Source organism: Cervus elaphus, chromosome 14, assembly GCF_910594005.1.
Source record: "Cervus elaphus chromosome 14, mCerEla1.1, whole genome shotgun sequence".
Taxonomy (NCBI): domain Eukaryota; kingdom Metazoa; phylum Chordata; class Mammalia; order Artiodactyla; family Cervidae; genus Cervus; species Cervus elaphus.
In genome coordinates, this window is record NC_057828.1 from 6,592,133 (window position 1) to 6,613,189 (window position 21,057).

At 50.5% G+C, this 21,057-nt stretch overlaps 3 protein-coding genes across 8 annotated transcripts in view; 1 reads left to right on the forward strand and 2 right to left on the reverse strand.

Moving 5' to 3' along the window:
- The window catches only part of CNTN2 (contactin 2), a 33,309-nt gene extending 24,666 nt beyond the window's left edge, over positions 1-8,643 (forward strand). Inside the window, exons 17-23 of the mRNA XM_043923203.1 lie at positions 1,081-1,151; positions 1,456-1,690; positions 2,012-2,124; positions 3,155-3,341; positions 3,639-3,751; positions 4,203-4,371; positions 4,745-8,643. Of these exons, the coding sequence (XP_043779138.1) occupies positions 1,081-1,151; positions 1,456-1,690; positions 2,012-2,124; positions 3,155-3,341; positions 3,639-3,751; positions 4,203-4,371; positions 4,745-4,854 (998 nt within the window). The 3' untranslated portion in view covers positions 4,855-8,643. The remainder of the gene's footprint in view (positions 1-1,080; positions 1,152-1,455; positions 1,691-2,011; positions 2,125-3,154; positions 3,342-3,638; positions 3,752-4,202; positions 4,372-4,744) is intronic.
- A 1,672-nt stretch (positions 8,644-10,315) lies between these two features.
- TMEM81 (transmembrane protein 81) lies at positions 10,316-14,793 on the reverse strand. The gene has a single exon (XM_043923211.1). It carries the CDS (start codon positions 13,468-13,470, stop codon positions 12,640-12,642), a length of 831 nt encoding a protein of 276 aa, XP_043779146.1. The 5' UTR covers positions 13,471-14,793; the 3' UTR covers positions 10,316-12,639.
- A 145-nt stretch (positions 14,794-14,938) lies between these two features.
- Positions 14,939-21,057, reverse strand: part of RBBP5 (RB binding protein 5, histone lysine methyltransferase complex subunit) — a 39,683-nt gene continuing 33,564 nt past the window's right edge. For 4 of the 6 annotated variants that reach the window (XM_043923209.1, XM_043923204.1, XM_043923208.1 and 1 more), the window contains one exon: positions 14,939-16,951. In XM_043923209.1, coding sequence (XP_043779144.1) covers positions 16,923-16,951 — 29 coding nt within the window. In that variant the 3' untranslated portion in view covers positions 14,939-16,922. The remainder of the gene's footprint in view (positions 16,952-21,057) is intronic. The other 2 variants (XM_043923205.1, XM_043923210.1) reach the window with 1 other exon arrangement.

A 21,057-nucleotide genomic window follows, 5' to 3' on the forward strand; every position in this document is an offset into this window, starting at 1 on the left:
CCACCATAGTATCCAGGAGTTGAGCACAAAGCTATGATGCAGAAGAAAGATGGTGAGCTTTTCAATCAGAAGACCTGAGTTCAAATTCAAACCGTGACATTTATTAGCTGTGTGACTTTAAGCAAGTCACTTAACTGCTCTGGGCCTCAACCTTTCCACTCTGAAAAGGGTAACAGGTGTTTAAGTACCCTTTGCAAATGAGAAGGCCCTCAACTCTCATCAGAACCAAGTGATAAGTCTCCATTTGCGGTGTCATCTGCAGAAATATTTTGACCTTCAGCCAAGTTACTCCCTGCCAAGCTTCACAATCCAATTAAATACATTGTTTTAATAGCAGCCTTTTTGAATACTAGAGACAATTAGGAAATTAAATCTGCCACACACACCAAAAAACACCCTGTAACCCAAAAGAAATGTTTTTGGATTAACTGCAGTTCTGGATTATTTATTCCCCTTAATTTAAAGAAAACTGGAGTTGGTCTGTTGTTACTGAGTTTACACCATCTAGAGGAATGAGGCTAATGCTCAATTATAGTGTATGCTCTATGTATATGCCAGCCACTGTCTTGTTTAATTCTGTTTTTCTTACAGCCTTTGAGAGAAACATTATTATCCTTATCTTTTGGAGAGGGGAATCAGAGGCTCGGAGAGGTTAAATAACTTGTCCAGAGAAACACAGCTAGTAAGTGGCAGGGGTGAAATTTGATCTCAGATCCGCCTGACTCCTGAGCCCACATCCAGAGGGACCCAGAGGACAAAACCAGGGCTCACTGGAATAGTTTCAGAAGAACAGATGTAAACTCTAATTGTTTGGTAGAATTTACCTGTGAAGCCACCTGATCCTGGACGTCTGTTTCTTGAGAGTTTCAAATTACTGATGTGGTGTGTTTATATTTCCTATTTCTTCCTGGTTCTGGTTCGGTCTCGGGGGACTGCACATTTCTAAGAGTTTGTCCATTCCTTCCAGGTGGTCCATTCTGTGGGCGTATAGCTCATCGGAAGGGAGTCCTGACCCTGCGATGCTTCTCAGCTCAGCCGCAGGCCCGTCTCCACTAACTGTCTGTCCCTTGGCCCCGACAGCCCCCTCGGTAGCCCCGTCGGGTCTCAGCGGAGGCGGTGGAGCGCCGGGAGAGCTCACCGTGACCTGGACGGTAAGCAGCGAGGAGAAAGGCAGGAACACGCCTGCGGTGCTGCGGGGGGGCGGTTCACCCCCACCGCCGGCCCACCGGCCCCTGGGACTCATCTCCGGAAGGGCGCGGCGTGCAGAGAGGGCCAGACAGGGCCACTGCGGGGTCCTGACCCGGAGCCAACGCGGGCCCCGCTGCCCCCGCCGCAGGGTGGAAGGCGCAGTCCGGGGCGCCGGTCCAGGGGAAGCCGGGGGCGGGGCCGGGCGGGGCCGGCGGCCACGGCCCCTCGCCCACGCGCTCTCTCGCCCCCGCGCTCTCTCGCCCCCAGCCCATGTCCCGGGAGTACCAGCACGGAGGCGGCTTCGGCTACCTGGTGTCCTTCCGCAGGCAGGGCGGCACCAGCTGGCAGACCGCGAGGGTGCCCGGCGCCGACGCCCAGTACTTCGTCTACAGCAACGACAGCGTCCGGCCCTACACGCCCTTTGAGGTCAAGATCCGCAGCTACAACCGCCGCGGGGACGGGCCCGAGAGCCTCGTGGCCGTCGTGTACTCAGCCGAGGAAGGTGGGCCGCCGGGGCCACCGGGCGCCCCCGCCCCTGCGGCTGGTCCGCGGGGTGTAGGGTGTGGGGAGGGACCCGGGGCAGGGGAGACCCCTGGCTGCCTTTCTAGCCCTGGCAGCCTCCGCCCCGCTCAGGCCTGAAGGAGGAAGGCCGTCTGGGAGAGAAGTGGGCCCCCGGGGGTGGGGGGTGCTCTGGGAACCCCCACCAGGCCCCTACCCTGCACCTCGGGTTTTTTAAATCCTGCGCAAGAGCAGTCCCAGTTGGCGGCCGCTCTGCAGGACAGGGAGGCCCCGGGAATCCACACCCATTCCGTGTTGTCTCCAGAGCCCAGGGTGGCCCCTCCCAAGGTCTGGGCCAAAGGGGTCTCGTCCTCGGAGATGAACGTGAGCTGGGAACCCGTGCAGCAGGACATGAACGGTATCCTCCTGGGGTACGAGGTGAGCGCCGGCAGGGACTGGGAGGGGAAGGGGGCTTGGAGTCAGGCGCAGGGCCACCTCGCAGCTCAGCAGTCTTCCTCCCAGAACCTCTCCTGCACTCACCGGGCGCACCGCTTTCGCAGCCTCAGCTCAATCCTCTGGCCGGTGCCTGTGGACAGCCTGGACGATACTGCCCGGCTGGCCACCTGGACACTGTGGGAGCCCAGAGGAGGAGATCTAGAAGGGGCATGGCCTGCCTGCCCCTTTCACACCAGAGCCCAGCTCTCCTGGCATGCTCAGGGTGGCAGAGAACAGCACAGCCCCCTCTGTGTACCAGCCGGTCAACCTGTGCCCAAGGAACTCTAGCCTGACAGTTTCTGACCCAACCCTTGAGCCCGCTGATTATTCTACACTGGGGTCCATGTGGGGGTACGTGGAGAGCGAGACGGAGCAAGAGGAAGGGAAAGAAGGACCAGCGGAAAATGTCTTTGTCTGAGGTGGAACCATCATAATAGTGATGCTGTAAATCCTAGCCCAGTAGTCAGCTCTGGGCTGCAGCAAATACGCTAGGTGAGCCCACTGGAGAGAGAGCTCCAAACCCTGCCCTTGATTTGGAAGAACATCCAGAAGGTCTTGGTGTTATGAGGACTATGCCAGTGGGTTTGCATTTACTGGGCAGCCATCATGAGCTTGCTGGCATGGGGGCTGGGGGACTGCTTTCCAAATATGCATTCCGTGGCCTTTAAGAGTCCCCACAGGACTCCTGAGTTCATTAACTGGGGCTGTGTTTCAGCAGGCCATCTCTCGGTGGAGTCTGTACCCACCCACCTGCTCCCGCATCCAGCCCAGGTACTAAGCTCTCTCCTTGGACTGGGCCGTCCACTGGGCATCAAGAAGGGAGCAGCAGATCACACGGCTTGTCTCTTTCGTGGGCCTCATAGTCGTGTTTAGGCTCCGAGCCCGGGATGGAGGGACCAGGCAGAGCCGGGGCGGTGCAGTACTGAGGCCCTGGGCCTGACCGCTGACCCCTGGCCACGCCCGCTCCCTTCAGATCCGCTACTGGAAGGCTGGCGACAAAGCAGCGGCCGCTGACCGAGTGAGGACAGCAGGGCTGGACAGCAGCGCCCTGGTCACGGGCCTGCACCCTAACACCAAGTACCACGTGACCGTGCGGGCCTACAACCGGGCCGGCACCGGGCCCGCCAGCCCCTCTGCCAACGCCACCACCATGAAGCCGCGTGAGTCTGGCAGCCTGGGTGAGGGAGGGGCAGGGGTCTCTCGGATCACTTTCCTGGAAAGACAGGGCTCCAGCCCTCAGGGCCGCTCATCTGACGGTAAGAAGGGAGTGGGGTTCACGGCCTCTGTGGCGCCTCTCTTCTCCAGCGTCTGTTGGAGTTTGTTTCTCAGTAGCGGTAACAATGTTCCGGGCACAGCTGTGACGGGCAGATTATCTAGAAAGTGGCTGGCTGAAAGCAAGGGGGTGCGTGGTGGGGAAACATCAGGAACACTCCTCCTGACTCTCCCCGCTCTGGCAGCTCCACGGCGACCCCCAGGCAACATCTCCTGGACTTTCTCGAGCTCCAGTCTGAGTATCAAGTGGGACCCTGTAGTCCCGCTGAGTAATGAGTCTGCAGTCACAGGCTACAAGGTAAGGAGGGGCGAGCAGGCAGTGAATGCTGGGGGACAGCTCATGTGTGCCCCGTGAACACAAGGGAGCTTCAGTTCCTAGCAGCCCATGTCTGAGTTAGATGTAAGCAAACCGTCTGGGCCCGTGAGAGGCATGACTGCGTGAGTGAGTCTCCGGGGAGCATGCAGTAGCGATTACACGGAGGAAAGAGGTGTGACTGCGGAAAGGCAGGGTTCACGAGAGCGGTGACAGACTGGCTGACGTTTGGGGCCCTTCTGGTCTGAGGAGCCTACAAAATCAGTTCAGCTGCTGGGAACAGGAAACTGGCTCCAGGGAAAAGCTTATTCAAGAGCCTGGTCCTGGTCAATGGGCAACAGGAGGGGTGAGGGGGCAGGACCTCAAGGCTTTCCTGGGCCCAGGGAAGGGAAGGATCAGCCCTAAGGAAACCCTGCTGGCTAACTCCTTCCCACAGATGCTGTACCAGAACGACCTACACCCGACTCCCACGCTGCACCTCACCAGCAAGAACCGGATAGAAATCACAGTTCCCGAGGACATCGGCCACGCGCTGGTGCAGATTCGGACCACAGGGCCAGGAGGCGACGGGGTCCCGGCAGAGGTTCACATCGTGCGGAATGGAGGTGCTGTATACCCCGTATCCCCCAGGAGGAGCAGGGTCCATCCAGAGGCAGAGATCATCCCAGCCCAAACCAGGCCCCAGCCCGGCCAGTCCCCAGGGAGACAAAAGGCAGCATCAGGAACCACGTTCAGAGTAGCCCTGACCCGCCCTTGCCACCTGCCTTCTCCCCAAACATCCCTGAGGGCTGAGTGCGCTCCATGCTTGGGAATGAAGGTCCTACAAAACCCAGCTGAGAAGGGCTGAGGGTACCTCCCAGTCCTGAAACGAGTCCTGTGAGTCTCCTTAGGGAAGGTCTGGATTCTGTCTTGAGGGTGGGGCAGGGATGAGCCGGCCCAGGCCCAGCCCGTTCAGCCCATCCCACCTGTTGGTTTCAGGCACCAGCATGATGGTGGAGAACTCCGCAGTCTGTCCAGCCCCGCATCTGGACACCGCCCTCACCCACTCCGTGGCAGCGCTGGTCCTCTTAGGCTACCTGCAGCTCTGATCTCGGCACCCTGCCTCCCTGCCACAGCTGGGCGCCCACCTCGACGGACAACCGGCTGGCCCCAGTCCCTTCCCGATGCCAAGGTGGTCCAGCACTGTGCCTGAGAACGGCTGGTTTCAAACACTGACTTTATTACAGAGCCCTTTTCGTAGGAGGTAGGATATGTCATATTCTGCCACAGGATAGAACCCATGCAAGCATTTTTTTTTTAATCGAGAGGCACCAGGCAGTAGCTTCCATGATGACACTGAACCCTATGCCTGGGCCCTCTAGGGTGCCTGCATGGAAGGCAGGAAGAAGGGGGTTAAACGTGTATCTGTGTATCAGCGGAGATGGCACTCTGGGACTGCATATGGACTCTGGCCCAGACGGCAGAATCCTCAGCCCAGGAACAATGGACGGGAATGGGCTGACGTGGGACAAAGCACCCACAGCAGCGTCACTCAGTCTAAGGAGCAGTCCCGACCTGAAGACCTGGGACTCTTCTCCTTTCTCCTCTGGCAAGGCAGCATGGCTGGGCCCTGACACTGTCCTCGAGGACTCCCTGGAGGCCCCCACCACCCGCCCAGATGGCTGAGACCCGTGTCCTGGTGTCAGGCCGGCAGCTGAGCCCCTGCCGCTCTGGGTGGCCGTGTTCCCGACTGCTGGGTGGGAAAGAGGCTGGGCCTCCTGCTGGAACGCTGCACCAGACTGGGCCTGAGGCGCAGTCACACCTTAGGTGACGTCACCCTCTTAGCCAGCACTGCCAACCCGACCTGTCGCCTCGAGTGACAGAAGCCACGACAGGTGGCTGGTGACTAAAGGGCTCGTCTTGGGGAAGTCCCCCACCACACCAAGACCCATCCTGCGTGGTCCGTCCAGGGTCTGGGCAGGGCAGGACAGCCGTTGTGCCCCACCGGCTTCATCCCGCGGAACGTGATGTCATCCCCTGTCTGCAGTCAGGCACCTTCCGAGAAGCCCAGAGGATAAAGGCGGCCCTGCCCGCTCCCAGGAAGGCCCCGGGCCGTCGGGCGAGCCGACCCCCACGCGGCCTTGGGTGCTGTTCTGCATTTCCCCCGAAGATGAGGGCGCGAGTAAAGGGGGCCCCTGGCCTGCTCTCGGGGTGCGGTGCCAGTCCCGGCACATCAGAGCTGGAAGAGGCTTAGACCTCAGCGTGCCCAGGCCCCTGCTCTACGGGGAGGATGCGGAGACTGGGAGGAGGAGGGCCTGCTTCCGGTCACACAGCCCGCCAGGGCTGGGGCAGAAACGGCTCTCTTCTCCCACCGGCCCTAGGTCCTTTGTCTACCGAGGAAGGGGGCCATGCTGAATGGCCATGACCTGGTTAAGAAGGTGATCAAGAAGGGCAGAGTGGACTGTGAAAACCCTGCTTCAGGAGGTTCCGGTGGGTGACGGTGGGGTGATTGGCATGGCTGGCTTCCAGCCCACGGCATGTGCAGACTGCCGGAGATCCTGTCTTCCTTTGCCTCCTGAGCTGGCTTCTTCAGGGCCCTCAACACGCAGTGCTGGCTTGGACCCCCCTGTGCCCCTTACCCTTGCTTCAAGAGGCCAAAGCAAGGGCAGGGATTCCCCAAATGCAGGCATCAGTGGAGGCATGACCAGGAGATTCCAAAGCCTGTGTTGTGACAGGTGACCCTTCGCATATGGGTCAGCAGGACAGGCGTCGCAGGGGACGGGCCCTGAGCCTGGTTTCTGTCGTTTACAGTCAGAGCTCTATTTTGTTATGGTTTTTAACATTTTTAAGCCCTGCTCTATTTTACTGGGCAGGTTTGTGTTGATGTTTACCCACTACAGTTTTTTAACAGTGTCAGCTCACATGCCTTCTCTGTGCCACCACAGCACCCACCGCCCTGTCCCCGGCCCGGGGCACTGCCCCCCGGGCCCTCCGATCAGACCCTCCTGCCTGCCCCTGTCCGTCATCCCCACGCGGTGCCGGGGGCTGAGGTCCGTGCCCGCCCTGCCACTGCAGAGACCCGAATCTGGCCTGGCGCCCAGCCTGGTCCTGCATGGCTGTGAGGCGGCCTGTACCCCGCTCTTGGAAAGGGGGATCTCAAAGAAGGACACCTCCTTCCAAGGTCTCGCTGACTCTTTCTTCGTTGCCTTAACTGTGGCAGAAGCAGAGGGCCAGGTGTCCAGACACCGGCCACGGGGGCTGCAGCTGCGGCCCTGGGCTTGCTTGAAGCCAGAGACACAACCGAGAGTCTTAGTTCTGGGGGGGAGACCGACCCTCTGGGAAACCCAGGAAGGATTTTTTATGAGTAACTAGGAAAACTCAGCCTCAGGAACACCTCAGCCCTGTGTAGGGAGGACTCACTTGGGGGGACTCAGAAAAGACAGAAACAGACGTTCCTGCAGGCCGAGAGCCGACTCAGACCGCAGGGGATGGCAGGTGACCCGAGGGCGCACAGGCGTGGGAAGCAGAACGGCCTCTTGGGGCGGTGGCCGCACGGGAGCGTGCATGCAGGCGGAAGGCGAGATGGGGCATCGTCTGAGCCCCTCTCTGCCCGAGGCCGGCCTGCCACCACCTCCGCCGAGGTGGGCCGAGGCTCACAACGCGACCCGGGATCCGTCCCTTCATGTGCCGAGCCCCGGCCGGCAACCAAGGCTCAGTGGCCAGAGAGCGCCTGAGCACCCAGGGCAGAGCCTGCCCCAGGGCCCGGGAGACGGCTCTGCGCACGCCGGGCTCGGCCAGGGGGGCCCCTGCCCCCGTCCTGGCTCCACCCTGCTCTTTGCCCCACAGCCCCGACGGTACCTCAGCCGGACAGCCCTCTCCAGGCACAGCCTCAGGGCCCAGCGGTGCCAGGGAACAGGAAGGCCGTGGGCCAGGGGCTCTTTTCTATGAAACGACAGCAGAGTCGTCAGAGAAGACGTCTGCAAGGAGACCTTTCCTAGGGGGCTGTGAGGAATTCTGACAGCTGTGTCTTGGGGTCTGGGTTAGGTGATCACTGGAGGGGATGCTCTAAGTGCCCTTCAGGACTGGCATTCTTGGAATCAAAACGTGCTCAGCACAGAAGTCTTGGCACTCCTGTCCGCACTGCGGGGGAGTGACTGCAGTCACCGTCATTTGCGGGGGGAGGCACACCCCAGGCATTCTCTGCCCAGCACTGCCTCTTGGCAGTCCCAGGAGTGGTCTGGTCTCCTCTGGGCAAGAGCCCGAGCTGACTCCAGAATGTTTCACCCCCTCGAGTCTTCCCCGCTGGAGGACTCTGTGCTCGTCCTGTGACCGCCTGCTGGCTCCTCTATATGGAGGGACAGCACGGTGCTCCTGCCTGCGTTTGCGGCACAGGGGTGGCGCCCTCTTTCCCTGGCTCAGGTCAGACCAGGCTTCATCCTGGAGACGAGCGAGGTGGCCGGAGAGGCCCCTGGAGCGGCACAAGGGGTCCGACGGGCACTTAAGGAACTTCATGGAGAGCTCCACAGAGAGGTGCCCGGGAGCCAGCTACATGTATAGGCTTTGGGAAGGCAGGACAATAAAAGGAAAATGAAGAGGGAAAAAGATGGGTCAGATAGCCTGCCCCAGTCCTAGGAAGCCTCATGCCCTCAGACGGGGTCCACCCTGCTTTGACCCTGACTCCAGCCGACACACCCCCTTGCAGGGTCTGCATAGCTTAGAAAAGCTCCAAGGGCAAGGGTTGGGGCCTCATCGGGCCGCTGTTAACTCGGCTTTTGTTAAAACGGACCCGCTCCCACTGATCTGTTATTACCTGTCTCTCTCACACTTCTTGTAATAGTAGTTATTTATTGACTCTGGTAGCAGGCAGTTCTTAAATAAAGATGGTTTCTCAACCTGGGGAGGCAGCTGCCACCAGCCGTGGGTGTTTTTATCCTCAAACTAAAGAGTATCTCCTGGTCATGTTCTCTAACCAGAGGCCTCTATCCAATACCTTCAACCTTCCACACAGTCCGCTCTATGGGTCACAGCGCATACTGCATGCTGCTTCGTTCAGTGCTGCGAGAGCAGAAAAGTTAGGCCGAGCGACCTTAAGGCAGGCTCCGCAGAGCAGAGCAGGCGTGCTCCCTGCCTGCTGGCTCTCCCGGACAGGGCAGGCAGTAAACCGTGTTCGTTGTAATGATGCTGTTCTCAGCTCCCCTGTTTTTTAAGGCATGTGAGGTACAGGTTCTCCTGCTGCTCACAAGTCAAGTATTCCTATGAACTCTTAAGCTGAAATGGTGTAAAGCAAAGAAGCAATTACCTTTTTTTTGAAATAGGGAAAATCCTCTTCAGATATTTTTCAGCTAGTGAGAACAGGTACTAGTGTAGGTTTCTCATAACTCCAAAGAGGTGGAAAGTGAACTTTCAAAAAGCAGGAAATACCTGTACTGACTTAATAGTTACCAAAGGGAAGTCATCTCCCTGCAGAGACAGTGACCCCCTTCTGGGAAGTGGGTGCCTCCAGCCTCGGCTCAGCAGCCTAAAGAATGAATTTCTAGTCACATTTCCCAACTACACTACTATCCTGCATTCAACATTTGCCACGACTTCTATTACACCTGAGATGCAGGACACACAGGCAGCTGTGTGTTCGGTTCTTTCAATGCGAAGCAGGTAGGGCTCTGCGCTAACTGCGCCTGACAGCTTCCAGCAGGGAAAACAAGGTGAGCGGAGGCCTGCCCCTGGCCTGCTGGGCACAGGGACGCCGAGGCTGACAGTGAGCCCCTGAAAGGCCACACAGCTTCACCCCTGCTACTCTGCACCCAAAGAGATGCTGGGAGCACTGGCCACTCTGGAGCCCAAATCGTAGGCAGCATCTCCTGATCCTTTAGAGGCAGACCACATGCATAGAATTCAAAGAACTAAGTTGGGTTTGAGGCTGCACTAATGCATGTAATTGGGTTTTGTTCTCTTCCCAATTCAGTACCCTCACATCCTCAAACTAGTACAGAATGCTCTAAACCTAGAGCTGTAAGATATTCCATCTCATGTTTGACTACCGGCTTACACTAGAATTCTGGAGAAGTTATTTAGCTCTTCTTGGGTCTGTCTTTCCATCTGTAAAATGGGAACACACTGCACCCCTCAACCTGCCTCATCAATGTAATATTAAGGTTTTATGGTCCTCTTTCAAAGCAGACCAAGCTCTCTCCTGACTGGCTCAGCAAAGTGCCCAGGACTGAAGTGATGGGCTTCATTAGTGACATTTCCCAACCCTGTACATGTCTGAACTTCACAGCTTAGAGCAGCTTGACTCACAGTATCTCATTTGATCATCACAATCATGCATTTCAAAGATGAGGACTACGAAGGGTCAGTTAGCTTGCTCCGTTACACAGAAAGAGGACCAACCCAGGTCTTCTGAGTAACATCCCATCTGAGATAGAGACTGGGAGAAAGGAGGTGTGGAAACTTTAAGGTCTTTGCAAAATAAGAGCGATAGTTAAAGACTCCCATGCATGAGTGTAAGCTAGTGGTTCTCAGCCTTTGCTATATACCAGAATTATCTAGAAAACTTCTGAAAAACAAAGATGCTTTTGAACACATGATTTATATATACATAGGACACACAAATGGCCTAGAAGCAGTGACCTTCCAGTGGCAATAAGCACAGCCAGCACCCACGCCGTGGTTTCTAAATACTGCTTCCCACACTGAAAGGAACCAGAGCCCCTTGGAGATTCAGGTTTGGCGTGCATCTGAGGCATGGCAAGGACATGCTCAAAGTCAAATGGGACCACACCAAAAGGACAAAAGAGCTGGCTTGAAGGGACTCCTGGCCAAAAGTGGGAATAATTTGAACATCAAAAATATGACAACAGTAATTACGGGGTATATATAATTCACTGAATAAAAAAGAGAATCCATTGAAATCTCTAAAGAATAAAAACAATAGCGCTTAAGAGAAAAATGCAGTGCAACAGATACAAAAATGAGTTTAAAAATCCATTATTTTGCAATCCCCAACATGTAGTAAGGCAAAGATCATGGATTCCAAAACACCTGTGAATGTTTTTTTGAAACCAGATAATCACAAGGCATCACCCCCCAGATTACACAAGGAAAACATATACAGGTATACCACTGCAGAGATCTGGCAATCACCACCTTAACCAAATGATCAAGCTCACCATCAACAGCGGGTCACCCTGACACTGGGCCTCCCGAGGTCATGCAGTAAGTACGTATCATTTTTGTTGGACTCTTGTCAAAAATGTTTAAGATTCATTCCTCAGGAATTTAATCATGAGGAAATAATTGTGGGACATGTAAGCAAGACAAATACCTCTTCAATATGAATGTCATGAAAAAAATGTAGGGGATCTGCTGTAAAATAAGATTTAAGAGAAATAATCAAATGTAATACGTGAACCTTCACTTGACCCTGGATCAAACTTTAAAAGTTCCAAGATTTTAGAAGTTGGGAGAAATGATGTATCAACTATACATAAGATTAGGGAATTGTTAATGTGATGAAGTCGCTGTAGTTACACAGGTGAATGTCCTTATTAAGAGATACATAAATGATTAAAGGGTAAAAGGTCACTCTGTGACTCACTTTCAAGTGTTTTATATAAAATCAACATGTGTTTAGAGAGCAAGAGAATTGGAGCAGAATGTTTGCAGTCAGGGAATCCAGTTAAAGGGTCTACGGGTGCTATCAACACTTTCAACTTTTTTATGGGCTTGAATTTTTTATTTAAAATAGAAGAAATAACAGAGACCCATTGGTCATAATTTAAACTGAGTTAGCATCCTCAGATTGGGACTCAGGAATCTTACTTTTCAAAAGCTTATCTGGGTGACTCAGACATACGGCCAGAGAAGATAATCACTGGTCCAAGTCTTATTTCTGCTACTTCGTCTGTACTGACAGCAAAGTGAAGGGAAGAAATGCTAATTCTCTCAAATAAAATCAGCTCAGTTGGTGGCCCAAGAGCCATTTCCCTGATGGTTCCATAAGCCAAGCCAGTTATCTCAGACACAGTCTGAATGACCTCTTAAGACTGGATTTCCTGTTGCGGAAGGAAGGTACTAGTCCTTCCTCAGGGGGCCCTGACTGCTCTAAGAAACCAATGCACCTGACCTCTCCAGCAACGTAAGCTTCAGGACACTGAAGCTGCTGGAAGGATAGGATCAGGAAGCAAGCCGAGAAACCGTTCAGGCGAAATCTACCAGCAGAAAAATCCAATGTTTCGCCAGGAATCCAATCTAGCCCTGAGCACAGAGGCTTCACCTGGGAGGTGTAAGGGTGGCAAATGACTTACTAAGATTCAGGGACTGTCTCTTACACACTCGAGTCTGCAGTCGTCATTACCCTCAGCTCTGCCACAAATGGTTATATGCCGCGAACAAAGCAGTTTGTTCAGTATCTATTCTAAAAACTGGTGAGTTTAACCCAAAACCAGACTGACTATGGTCAGACAACTTAAACGACTGACAAGAAATTTTACACTAAAGAGCAGAAAATGTTAGGTCTCCATACAGTTATTGTGAATTATTTTATTGAGGAGGAAAAAACTGCTTTCACTAGAAAAGCTATCATATCCTTCTACATGATTATACTGCTCAGAAGGGAGATCACGGTGGGAGGCATACAAGCTGTAAAGGGCAGGAAATTAATGCAAACGTGGAAGACACAGCTCGTCCCAGGAGTAGGGAGATGCCTGCAGTCAGGGTTCCCGGGCACCTGGTGGGCAGGGAAGAGCGGGGCGAGATCCACCCCGCACAGTCAGAGACTTGCCCACAGCCACCATCATGCTGCCTGCCCCACATGCTCTGCTCAGCTCTTTGGTAATGGAAGCCTGCCTCTTAGCCAGCCCACAAGCAGGCAGCCAGAACACTCCCCTGAAAACCTAGTCTGGCGTCCTGAGCATCCCACCCTTGGGCAGCAACGGTTGTAAGGTCTCAAGGCTGGAACTGCTGTGGGCCGCCCGCAGCCCGCCACAGAGGGCGGTGCTCACCAACACACCAGCAGTCACGCCACCGGCGACGCCCACTCCCACAGCTACGGCCACCTTCTTCCTCCACGGTGGGGGCTGCGGCCTGGAGTAGTTGTCCAGGCTCACTTCCAGGCCCTCATCTACCAACTTCTGATGCTCAGTGAGGGACTGATTGAAATTCAGGTTCACCAAATTAGGAGGAAGGACCCTCAGCCCAAAATAGAGCCTCTTGACGAGTCTCAAGTTTTTTAACAGCTGCACATCACACTGGTAGGTCCCAGAGTCATACTCTTGGATGGACTGAAACTTTATAAAGTAGGAACTGGCTTGGAAGGGTTTGAAGACTTCATCATCAGTTGAGATGATTCCCCGAGCAAGTCTCCAGGTGAATCGGAAAGCTTCCTGCCCGATCTCCAGGATGTCTGGACTCAGACAGCTCAGCTTAAACTCCTTCCCTATGAGAACGGTGAAATGGAGCATTCCGCAGACCCAGCTGGTCAGACATTCCAGGCGCTGAGACTTACACTTCCTTCTCACTCCATCAGGGCCCACCTCACAGACAGTCTCTTCCTTAAAGCCAAGGCCACACGTGACGGTACAGGTTGTGGCATTGACGACAACTTTCCCCACAGCTTCTTGCAGTTTCTCAGGGATGGCCAGTGTTTTAGGTAAAGTCACCACCAAAGGTAGACAGAAGGCCAACACCAGGCTCCCAAGGATGAAACGAGTGGCCAAAGTCTTCATGTCTTAGCAGACACTTCACTACCCTCAGCCAACACCTGAGGTGTTCCAGCTAAATCCACCACCACATCAAAACTCAATTCCTTTGACATAAGACAGCTTTCAAAGTCAAAAGATACGATGCATGCATTGTCAATAAAAACTTACAATTAAAGTCCAGTCCTCACTAACAGGTGAGGCCACAGGCAGACAAAAGTCACAGCACTGCTGCCTTACTATCTGTTTGCTAACGACTACCTTCCCAAAGTCTTCCCTCTTTTCACATCTTTTTAATGAATTTAAATCCACCTCTTGGGAAGACAGATAAAAAGGCTTCAGAAGCTCAATTTCCAAATAACTTCAATGCTCACTGAAGCTATACTGTTCCTCACCCTTTCCAAATTGTGGGATCGGAATTTCAAAACCTCCATTAAATCTGACCAAATAAGAAATCAAATACCGACTCTAAAGAGAGGATTAATTTGAATTAAGCCATCATCACCTTTAAATGCTCCTAAACCTATTAAAAGGATTAAGGACTCTGGACTAAGATGCAAGTGACTTCCTCTTCCTGAATTTGTTTCCTCCTTTGTAAATTAAGAACTCCTTGCCTATTTCAGGAAGGTCACTTTGAGCATCAAATGATAAACTGCACATGAAAACACTTTGTAAAGTGTGAAACACTCTTCATGTGTAAGGAATGTTAAAGAGAAATGAAAATTCATGAAGGCAAGGGCCACGAGGTCTTCTACAATCAATGCGTAGCAAGACAGGCAATATTAAATGCAGTTTCTCACTTGTAGGCACTCTTCCTTCCCAAGGGTACCAAAAGATACATTCTGGGGGAGAGGATCCCTAAATGCCCCTGCCTTTCAGTCTAGTCCCTCCACCCCACAAAACAGGGAAGGAGCTCATAATTCACTTGGGTCAAAGTTGCTAGGAAACAGCTGTGATGTCAAAAGACTCTCAGTCACATAACAGGGAAGATTCGTAAGTAGACACAGATTTAGAGATGATTAGAATCAAAGACTTACATATTCTTACTCTTTTGGAGACAGTAAGTAGTCAGTGGATTTCAAAGCTGTTTAATTTAGGCAGAAAGAGTGCTAATGAAGAGGAATTTATCTGCAGTTACTTTAAGATCCCTGGAAGGCAGGAGCTTCTTTACAAGTGTTTTTCGTAAGCTCTGGAATGTCTCCTAGCACTGTGGCCTCTGTAGTGTAGTCACACACTTACTGAGCAAAAGAATCTGAAGAGAGGTCACTCCTAAAGGATCTGACACTAATGTACTTTGCTTATTTAATATAATATTGTCCAGAGGCAGATATCTAGACTACCAGGCCGCCTCTCAGCCCTTCCAGTTCTCTATTTCCATATAGAGATCTATTAATAACATCAACCAAGTAAGCTGTATTTTCTGTTGCACACAGTGAAGAGGCTGGTGACTTTCAGAAGTGATCAGTTGTCTACAAGCAAACACCTACACCTGTTCTTTAATAAACATCCGATTTTATTTACAAAGCATTAAAGCTTCAGCAAGAAGTACCCGAGGCTAAGTCTCCTCTCATACAAAACTACAGGACATTACAAAACGCTGAGGGGATGGGAGGTGACAGAAGGGAAAAAAGAATATGCATATATTGTACAAATCCAGAGAATCAAACTGAAATGGACACAAGGTTTCAGGAGCCGAAAACAATTCCAGAAGCATAAATAATTATTAGGAGCTGCTACCAGACGCTCTGGCAGGGCTGACGTTGATTTTTCTCAGGAGGTGGACAGAGCCCGAACATCCAAATGCTCAGGCAGAGGACACCAGCTACTTTGCAGAAGTAAGGCAGAGGCCACCTGTATCACAGTTTGCATACTGCTGCCGTGTACAGTGTAGCGAGAAACGAAATGGAAATAATGTCTACAAAACAAAAACATGCCTAGTGACCCACCTACCAATCTCAACCACTGGTCTGATATGAAATAGGAAATGAAATTCACAAAAGGAGCATCTGAGGAAAAGGCAGTGGCATCTAAAAATATAGACATTTGGCCACTGGTTCAGGGAGAGCTCTTCAACTACTGAACATTTTGGTTCTAGAGACGGAATGGAAGAGGCTCTTGCTGATGTGTTCTACTCTGATTGCTACGCTAAAATCCAAAAAGCAATCAACTTGTTTGGCTACCTATTGAAGCAACCACCAACCAACAGAGATTTCCCAATAAGCAGTGTTTAACTCTCCTTTGAAAATACCGTGAAAATGATGATCCAGACTGAGCACTTCCAGTCAGCTCAAAGCTCTACTCAGAGGAGCTGGACAACCTTCTCCACACCTGGTTTCTTCACTGTGGGTTTTCAGAGAATTTCAAACACCTGGTGGACACATCCATCCAATTTGCTACTTTTTATACAAAGAACAGCAGAAGCAAAAATTAAAAAATTTTTAAAAGCTAAGCAACCTTTCACAGAAAGGAAGTGACTGGAAACATGTAGGAAGGAAAAGGAGCGTGGACATAAGGAGGGGAAACATGATGACTGGTGGGAAGGACAGATGTCCACAAGCACCGATAAAAAAATGTTCCTTGATTTTTTATTTGTGGTGTTGCTGCTTTGATTATGGATGGTTTTATTTTAGTCCTTGCATAGATTCCCCCACCCCAGTATAAAATAAGCTTGTTGAGAGACACCCCGGTTTGTTTTTGTCTCTGGAAGCCAGTATAGGTAAAGCAATATAAACTACTAATGATTCTTTGCTGGAGACAAATGAAACTAGCTATCTTCATAAACCATGATTGAATGAACTGCAGAGAAACATGCAATGAAAAGAAAACCAAGAAAAACCCTGACCCTCTCACAGCCCAGCTTCTTGAGCAAAATGTTACAGGATGTTAAAAAGAGGGGCCCTTTCTTATCTCTCTCTCAGAAAATCTGAAATCTTTCAAGCACCTTCTTTTCTGCCCATCCTTTGTAACAGAATATGGAAATATAGGAGGTATCTGGTGAGTAGGTAACTTTAAAAATGGAAGAAAGAATGTGCAAACAGAAGTTTTTTCTAGGATACAGGCAGCAAAATTTCAGGTAAAAATAAGTCACTCAAGGACATGCACTGAGGAGCGAAGGCAAGCAGGAGAGAGGACGTGAGAAGCCGCAACGATGCCAGGCACAGGGCAGACAGACGAGCAGACCGGCAACCTCCTCCAGCAACAGAACGAGCACTCAGATTTCAGGAGCCAAACTCCTGCGTGATGTCTTCACAAATCCTCATTCCTGAGAGTCTATTTGGACTTAGGCTTGAAAGGGAAGGGACATATACTCTTCTTCCATAATTCACTTCTTCATTCAAACATAAAATTCACTCCTTCCACCTCCTGGGTGGAAGACACAGGCCTTTGTTTTAAATTAAAGTCAATCTCAGATGACTGACCACAGTGTCCAGAGGCCACATGATGGCAAAGCAGGGAAGAATGAAGAACTTCAAGGGTCTTCATAACAGTTCTGAGATTGCTCCTCCTGCTAAAGAGATTAGAAATAAAAAGATTTCTTTAGTATCAACTTAGACCAGTTACTTTCAAGAACAGAAATACTGATGGATGCTAGAAGATGCATTCCAAGCAAACATGAGCTAAGAACTCCCCACCCCTCCACTTTAAGTTAAAACCAACTGCAACTCCCAATTACCCTTTACTGAAGCAACAAATAATTCATATCCCAAACCATGCCCCCAGGACTTTTCTCAGTGTTGCCCCCGGAGGGAGAAAAAAGGGCAAAATGATCAGACTTCTACACATTTCAAGCTGCTAACCATTCTCCAAGGTGTTAATAATGCTTCATATTTCAAAAAGAGAAGTAAGCAAAGGAAAGGAAATTCTAGGGTACTGCATCTTTCAATCTTTCACACATTAGACTAATTCACCATTAAATGATTAACGATGAGCAAAACATCCTTTTTCAAACACCCCTGTTCCTTAAGTGACACTCTCAGCTCCTCAGAATGCAGAATATGGTGAAATGTTAATGAAAACCACTACTGGCATTTCTGTGCACCAACAACTGATCAATAAATAAAACCCTAAATAGTGAAATGAACACTTCCCTGGTCACTCCACAGAAGCTGTTCAATCTCTGAAGGACATCCTTAAATGGGCTGTTGTGAAATATTAACTAAGAAGTGGAAAAAGAGAACAAGGTGAAGAAAGTCCTCCCAGTGTCATCTGGAATGCAGAACATGCTACTTGAAGAGAAAATGGTTTAAAATAATTGCCCAAGCTATTAAAAAAATAAAAATAAGAGTACCCACTTATAATTTGCTTTTAACCTGATTTTTAAAGTGCAAGCACATATGAAAACTGGCAATAAAAATAAATTCCACTTTGCCTGAGAACAGACTAAACCTCTCCTGGGTGCCACGTGTTAAAAATATCTCCAGGCAGGAATACCGGAGTGGGCCGCCATTTCCCTCTCCAAGGGACCTTTCCACATCTGGGATGGAACCCATGTCTTCTGCATTGGCAAGTCGACTGTTATCACTGAGCCACCTGGGAAGCCCCAGAGGTATATTTAAGCTTTTCAGATCTTTCAACATAAAATGTAGTGATTAACCTCTTGATTTTTTAAATAATCTGAGATTAAAGAATCTACTCCACAGGACTTTAAATACTTTAAGGTTAGCTTTCCTGATCATTCCCACAGGTACTCTGACCAATCTAATTTTAAGTTTAAAAACAAGACACAACACTGACATTTTAAGCCTAAATCATGAGAGGAAAAAGTGTTGGGTATTTTATAACGGGCACTCAAGATGATCAATAAGCTACATTATACTGCTTATCTGAGGTCAGTTAATATTTTTTCTTATTGCCCTCTTTCCTGTGAACAGACCAAAAACAAAGCTTGTTGAGGCATCAGGCAACAAACGTAGAGCAGCACATCTATGAGGAAGGTAAGACACACAGAGCAGCAAAAAAGCAGACCCCCAGGTGAATCAAAATTTGCCCCAAGTGTTATTTAGCTGCAACACAACAGAAATCTCCAGTGATAAAAAATTAACAAAAATTCAGCTCATAGTGAACAGCTGCTATTGGTACCTCCCCAAAGCAGCCAAGCCAGGGTAGCCTAGAAAACACTGGATATTAATTTTCAAGCATTACCTTAGTCAGATAGTAAGACCACACAGAAAGAATACCCAACTAGCCATCTAAAACTCTGATCCTAGCAGGAATTCATAGATTAGTCTTTGAGAGACTATCAAGTTTATAAAGGAAAAGGGCTGGGGGAAAGCCCCTCCCAACCATTTAAAACCATCAGACTCACTAAATGACCAAGACATGGTTCAGAGGCCCAGGCTGTGGGGCCAGAACCACAGGCAGGGGAACCTGAGGGGGCCTGGGGGCCTCAGAGGTGACCCTCCACTCAGCCTGGCCTCTGCCTCCCTCGAGAGCAAGCACCATCCCACGCCCTTCAGGCCCGCCGTCCCACAAGGCCTTTAGACCCCGTGCATGACAGACCACAGCTTTGTCACCGTCACTGCTGATGGTGCTCACTGCCAAGGAGCCCTACTTCTTGGGGAGCCCCTGAGTGGTCACGGGGCAACAGGGACTCTGGTGGTTCTGCTCACATCTCAACTTTTGATCCTGAAGACTGTCCTCTGGAGAGTGTAAGGTAACTAGGAGGAAATCTGACAGATGGAGCAATGTTGGTACAGACTTTCTGTGAGTTCCCAGTTCAGGGTTTCCCTCAAGCTTCACTGACGGGCCCTACCACAGAAGGTGTGTTGTCATGGGTGTGGGTCCACTGGTCCTATCCAACACTGATGAGCTGTTTGACATGGAAGAATTTTTGAGCCCCAGATTCCAGATGGCTAGTTACGTCTACTGGTGCTCTATTAGTCTTCCAAGTGTCCCCTGAAATGCATAATCTCCTGTTACAACATGCAACAGACTACAGCAGCTTTGTCAGGACTAATCAGGGCTCACTGGACGGTTTCTTCAGTTAACTGATCAATCATAGATAGTAACAAACAGCTGACATTTATCCAACTTGAGCGGTAGCCTACACTTATAATCCTGCCTTCAAACAATTTGGCTCTAATGCAAAACTAGGGCATTTGTGGGGAAGGAAAGTCCACAAAGCACTGAATATGCAAATACTGTACACCCATCAGAATGAACTGATCTTTAAGGATGGTTCTGCCTCAGCCACTGAGGATCAGGATTCATTTCTTAGTATCTGGTAGAAAATCCACAATGACAGCATGCTGCTTCTTTAATGAAAACCTCCAAGGTGTGGAAGAACGTGAGACATGAGTTTTTATTACCTCAAAGGCCATGGGGAGCCCCGCGAAAATCAACAGCATGTGTCAGCCAGCCTCTGGGCCCTCCAATTAAATGGTACTGGATGAAGCCCCACCCAACGAAATCCACATAAAAGATACGACAGGTTGTCTTGAAACTGAGACCTCTGATGGCCCACTACGATATTCAATGTCAGCACTCTCCCCCAGAGTCACCGTTTTCACAAAGATCCACACGGCAGCTAGTGGCTAAGGCCCTCTTAGGAAGGGCTGGCACTAAACCACAATGCCCCTTTGAGGCTTTTTAATGATCCTGTTCCTCAGCATACTCTGGGGTTTTATCTGGCCATTTCAGAGATTTCCATATAGGAAAAGGCCAAGGGACCAAGGCAAGAGAAGAAGATGGGAAGAAGGAAGTATAGATTATTCAAGCAAGTATGCAATGTACACAATCATGTTGTTCTTCAGTTGCTCAGTCCTGTCCGACTCTTTACAACCCCGCGGACTGCAGCATGCCAGGCTTCCTTGTCCTTCACTATCTCCCAGAGTTTGCTCTTGTCCACTGAGTCAATGATGCCACCCAACCATTGCATCCTGTCATCCCCTTTTTCTCTTGCCCTCAATCGTTCCCAGCATCAGGATCTTTTCCAATCAGTCGGGTCTTCACACCAGGTGGCAAAAGTATTGGAGCTTCAGCATCAGTCCTTCCAATGAATATTCAGGACTGATTTCCTTTAGCATTGACTGGTTTGATCTCCTTGCAGTCCAAGGGACTCTCAAGAGTCTTCTCCAGCACCACAGTTTGAAAGCATCAATTCTTTGGCATTCAGCCTTCTTTATGGTTCAAATCTGTATGTGACTGCTGGAAAAACCATAGCTTTGACTATATAGACCTTTGTCTGCAAAGTGATGTCTCTGCTTTTTAATATACTGCCTAGGTTTGTTACAGTTTTTCTTCCAAGGAGCAAGAATCTTTTAATTTCATGGCTGCATTCACTGTCTGCATTGATTTTGGAGCCCCCAAAAATAAAGTCTGTCACTGTTTCCATTGTTTCCCCATCTGTTTGCCATGAAGTGATAGGATCAGATGCCATGATCTTAGTTTTTTGAAAGTTGAGTTTTAAAAGCCAGTTTTTTCACTCTCAAGTGCCCACCAGAGCAAGATCCAGTTTTCCCCACAGTCAGTCCCTCCCATCAGGAATCCTGCACAAGTCTCTTATCCTCATTCATCAGAGGGCAGACAGAAAAAATAAGAACTTTAATACCATGGCCCACAGAACCACCATCACAGAAAACTAACCAAAATGATCACCTGGACCACAACCTTGTG